This window comes from Psammomys obesus, unplaced genomic scaffold, assembly GCF_907164565.1.
Source record: "Psammomys obesus unplaced genomic scaffold, mPsaObe1.curated_primary_1811, whole genome shotgun sequence".
Classification (NCBI taxonomy): Eukaryota; Metazoa; Chordata; class Mammalia; order Rodentia; family Muridae; genus Psammomys; species Psammomys obesus.
Genome location: NW_026591918.1, coordinates 9,295,898 through 9,301,254, shown reverse-complemented (window position 1 = coordinate 9,301,254; position 5,357 = coordinate 9,295,898). Strand labels below are relative to the sequence as shown.

Sequence of the window (5,357 nt, the reverse complement as noted above, 5' to 3'; positions counted from 1 at the left end):
ACACACACACACACACACACACACACACACACACACACACACACACAGTGTTCTGACTGCATGTATGCCTACAGGCCAGAAGACAGGAGCAGATCTCATTATAGATGGTTGTGAGCAACCATGTGGTTGCTGGGAATTGAGCTCAGCACCTTTGAAAGAGCAGCCAGTGCTCTTAACCTCTGAGCCATCTCTCTAGCCAGAAACTGTGTTTCTTTAGATGTCTTTCACAATCAGAGATCTTTTGGGAAGCATCTTATTACTTACATGCTGTGGGGAAAGCACTTTTTTTTTTCTCCTTAAAGGTTAACATTCTTTTCTCACAATGATACTATGCTGGCATTGTAGTTATCAAACTTAGAGCACAGAAACACTCATCAGTGGCTACTGTGTACTGAATGTAAATGAATCAGCTTTGTAATAGTAGGCCAAGTTAGATCTCTCTGGACGATCCCTAGGTATCTTGACACTTGTTTATTACTAAGCTAAGTGCTGTTGTCAGAGCTCAGCATACAAACTGGGTGAGGGTGGTTCTGAGTGGTAACTGCTAGAGTTTTGTATAACTACTAAGAGGTAGAAAGGCCAGGGTGTGACTCAACTGGTAAACGCTTGCCTAGTGTATGTGGAGCCCCGGGTTCAATTCCCCCGCCCACATAGAAGAGGGCGTGGTAGTGTGTGCGTATAATGGCAGAAGCTGAAAGGTCACTTCTCTCCTAGTACCACATAAACAAAGTATGGTGGTACTTGGTTGTAATTTCAGCAATTAGGAGGTAGAGGCAGAAAGATGAGAAGTTTAGGGCTGTTCTCTGATAAATAGTGAATTTGAGGCTTGCCCAAGCTGCATGAGACGCTGTCTCCAAAACAAAACAAAACAAATACAAAGGTATTATTGGCAATTAGGCACCTAATTTTCTAAATTACATTTTTTTTTTCTGTTTCATTTTGCCACTTAACATATTTCCATACACTGTGTGGCAGGACCTAAATTTTGGAGGAGATATAACATAGTTTAAAAACTTCTGTTGAGGTGGAGAGGTTGTTGTTCTGCTTGCCAGTTATGCTTTTGGGCATATAAAAACATGTTTTTATGAAATATGTGTCATTTATTATGTAAGTGCACCTGGAAATTCTTTCAGCTATAAATCACCTAACCAATGTGTCCTAATTGACAGGGATTTAGTCTCATCCGAGAGAGTAGTGCAGTCAGCATACCATCAAATTCTTTATTATCTTTTGCTCTTGCTTTTGTGTCACAGGATGTCACTGCTTTACAGCTTTACATCCACAACTGTGGTTGTAGAAAGAGGCCTTTTTTATTGGGGGGGGGGGGGTTTGAGACAGGGTTTCTCTGTGTAGCCTTAGCTGTCCTGGACTCACTTTGTAGGCCAGGCTGGCCTCGGACTCACAGAGATCTGCCTGCCTCTGCCTCCCTGAGTGCTGGGATTACAGGCATGTGCCACTGCGTCAGGCCAGAAAAGGGTCTTTTCATTATCAGAATTAAAATTATTTGCCAAAAGCTCTCTAGACTTCTCAATGTCTTAATGGTTGATTCTGGTCCTTGTACTCAACTTTGCAGCTAATCACTGTTGAAAGAAAATATGATTAATATGATTGACTTGCTCTGAGACTGACTTGGTCTAACATAGTTGACTTGATTGCACCCCCTTTGCTAGAGACAGCTCACTTCTATTGACAAGCTAATAAAATGAGGATTCTGTTAGCATGGAGGAGGATGAAGGTGTGCATTCTGCTTGCTGTGAACAGATTTGATTCCCTCAATAACAACTACAGTGTAAAACCTGCTTTGAACACAGGTGTTGTCCTTCTGCTTACTGAATTTAGTGAAATTGTCCCAAAATTATATTCTAAAAGATGTGCTTACTCTAAGATGATTTTTGTTTTACTATGTATACTAAAATTATTTTAACTTTTTTAACTCTACAGCAACAAATGGTCACTCAGAATGCTTACGGTTATTAATAGGAAATGCAGAACCACAGAATGCAGTAGATATTCAAGATGGAAATGGGCAGTAAGTTTCAATAATTTTTAAATTTTGGGCTTTTTTTGAGACAGTGTCTCATTATATAACCCAGGCCTCCATCCCACATTCTTACTACCTCATCCCTTTTAATGCTGGGATTACAGGCTTATGGCACCATACCTTCCTTTTAGAAAGCTGGTAAAATACTAAATATTCTACTACTTTGGTCCCTGTTTTAGTAAACACGTCAAAGCTTGTAACTGAAAAATGTTATGTCACAAAAGTGCATATGTAGGAAATAAGGTATTTTAAGTGGTAGAACTAAACCTCATTCTGTTACTGTTCAGGACACCTCTTATGCTGTCTGTTCTCAACGGGCACACGGACTGTGTATATTCACTACTGAACAAAGGAGCAAATGTAGATGCCAAAGATAAGTGGGGAAGGACAGCACTGCATAGAGGGGTAAGCCAAAATCAAACTAAAGTTGGTCCTAGTGACACCCCCATAATATATTTAATACACCTAAATTATTTTTGCAGGCAGTTACAGGCCATGAAGAATGTGTAGATGCATTACTTCAACATGGTGCTAAGTGCTTACTACGGGACAGCAGGGGCCGGACACCTATACATTTGTCAGCTGCCTGTGGACACATTGGAGTTCTTGGAGCCCTTTTGCAGTCAGCAGCATCTGTGGATGCAAATCCAGCCATAGTAGACAGTCATGGGTATACAGCACTTCACTGGGCTTGCTACAATGGTTAAGTATCAGATAAAACCTGCATTGAGTGCCTGCCTACTAGGCACCACGTGAAAACAAGCAGTTCCTAATGCATTGTGGGATTGAGGACAAGAGCTTCTTTATAAGGCATGTTTTTAAGATGTACAATCTTAAAATGTAAGATTAGTAGAAAGCCTAAGAGAATAATCTACTCTGTAGTTACTACTCCTGTTCTTTATCTTGCTAAAAACAGGTCACTAATTTTCAAAAGTACTTGAGATAAGCCTTTACATTTTTCCTTTAAACTCACTTTTAATGATTTAATGATTATAGCACACTAGCCAAAGATTGTCCCTGACTCAAAGGAATTACTGTATATTACCACTTAAGTTCGTGTGTGTGTGTATACATACATACATACATATATGTGTGTATATATATAAGTCTGATATACTGAGAAAGTATCCACAGATGTGAATTTTATTCAAAAAATAGTGAGATCAACTTGTAAAGCAATTTTTTTGTTGTTTTGTTTTGTTTTGTTTTGTTTTGTTTTGTTTTGAAATAAGGTTTCTCTGTCTTTGCCTAGCTCACCTAGAACTCACTCTGTAGACCAGGCTGGCCTCAAACTCAGAGACCCACCTGCCTCTGCCTCCCAAGTGCTGGGATTAAAGTGTGTGCCACCACCATCTGGCTAAAGCAGAATATTTTATTGACTGATTTTTGTTTTTTAATGTATCAGCGACAATTAACCATTTAAAAAAAAAAACAAAACACTGAAGTATGTTTCCTAAGATAGAGAATTTATTTGTTATTTGGAGAGTTACTTTATTTTATAACATTTCTTTTTTTTTAATTTTTATTAATTATACTTTATTCACTTTGTATCCCCCCTGTAGCTCCCTCCCTCCTCCCTTCCCAATCCCTCCCTTCCTCCCCTCTTCTCCACACATGCCCCTCCCCAAGTCCACTGATAGGGGAGGTCTTCCTTTCCTTCCTTCTGATCCTAGTCTATTAGGTCTCATCAGGAGTGGCTGCATTGTCTTCCTCTGTGGCCTGGTAAGGCTGCTCCCCCCTCAGGGGGAGGTGATCAAAGAGCAGGCCAATCAGTTCATGTCAGAGACAGTCCCTGTTCCTATTACTATGGAACACACTTGGACACTGAACTGCCATGGGCTACATCTGTGCAGGGGTTCTAGGTTATCTCCATGCATGGTCCTTGGTTGGAATATCAGTCTCAGAAGAGACCCCTATGCCCAGATTCTTTGGTTCTGTTGCTCTCCTTGTGGAGAGCAGGTCTTACTGTTTCCCACTTCAGAAAAAGGAGAAAACAGGGAACAAGTCAGGAGCCTGCCACAGAGGTCCTCTGAAAGGCTCTACCCTGCAGGGTATCAAAACAGATACTAAGACTTAAGGCCAACCTTTGGGCAGAGTGCAGGGAATCTTTTTTTTAACTTGTTTAATTTTATTTTATGTGCATTGGTGTGAGAGTGTCAGAACTGAAGTTACACACAGTTGTGAGCTCCCATGTGGGTGCGGGGAGTTAAACCCTGCTCCTTTGGAAGAGCAGACGGTGCTCTTAACTACTGAACCATCTCTCCAGCCCCTTATTACATTTCTTACAAGTCTGTGTGTGGACTGCTTTTTCTACTCTATCACTGGTGAACTTGGGCTTTCTAAGTACATTCTGTATCAGAAACAGAATTCTGCACAAACTGCATGCCTGGTTGCCATCAAAATAAAAGAGTGTCTGATTTTCAGACAAGCAAAATTTTAGTGATTCTGAATTGAACTGGAAGAAATGGATGTTAGTTAATGGAATAAGAGACCAGACAGTCTAAAATTAATGACATATTTATAGCCAAATGCCTGCCTTATTATTTGACATTATCAAAGTGAAATATATTGAATGGTTTTACTCTGGTTAGTAAGTTTTATACAGAAAATAGAAATACTCCAATAAAATCAAACAAGCTTTTTTTCTAAAAATGAAATGATAACCTGGTTTTAGAAAAGGATTAGCTATATACTTACTAAGCTTAAAGTTTAAAATTTCAGTTGATATAGTCATGTGCTTATATAGATATAATTTTGAGTATTTTGAGTATTAAAATTTAATTTTGAGTATTAAAATATAATTTTAATATATATAATATATATAAAATATAATTTTGAGTATTAAAATATAATTTTGAGTATTAAAATTTCAAAAGTTAATCAGCCTTTTTGCCTCTCCTAAGCAGTTGCTCTCTGAAACATTAACAGAGGTCCTGAGTGTCAGCCTGGTCCCGCCCAGTGCTGATTCCTGGAGATGTAGATAAAGTAGTCCATACCCAGTTCAGACAGTGGCTCTCAGGGTTTGGGGTTTACAGATGTTAGTAATGTCTTCATTGTTAACAGGAACTGAAAAGTTTAAAAATCTTTACAAGAGTAACTTTTTGAGGGACCCACAAAATGGCTCAGCAAGTAAAGGTACTTGCTACCAAGTTTGACAAACTAAATTTGGTTCTAGGAATCCGTATGATAGGAGAGAACTAACTCTCAGGCTAACAACATCTGAAAGTTTTGGTTGGGATTTATTGTTTTGTTACGTGGTTTGGTTTGGTTTGGTTTGGTTTGGTTTGGTTTGGTTTGGTTTGGTTTGGTTTGGTTT

The 5,357-nt window shown here is 39.0% G+C and overlaps 1 protein-coding gene across 3 annotated transcripts in view; it reads left to right on the top strand.

Moving 5' to 3' along the window:
• Positions 1–5,357, top strand: part of Ankrd28 (ankyrin repeat domain 28) — a 90,938-nt gene that overhangs the window by 72,150 nt on the left and 13,431 nt on the right. For all 3 annotated transcript variants that reach the window (XM_055612215.1, XM_055612214.1, XM_055612216.1), the window contains 3 exons: positions 1,942–2,029; positions 2,329–2,446; positions 2,524–2,743. In XM_055612215.1, the coding sequence (XP_055468190.1) occupies positions 1,942–2,029; positions 2,329–2,446; positions 2,524–2,743 (426 nt within the window). The remainder of the gene's footprint in view (positions 1–1,941; positions 2,030–2,328; positions 2,447–2,523; positions 2,744–5,357) is intronic.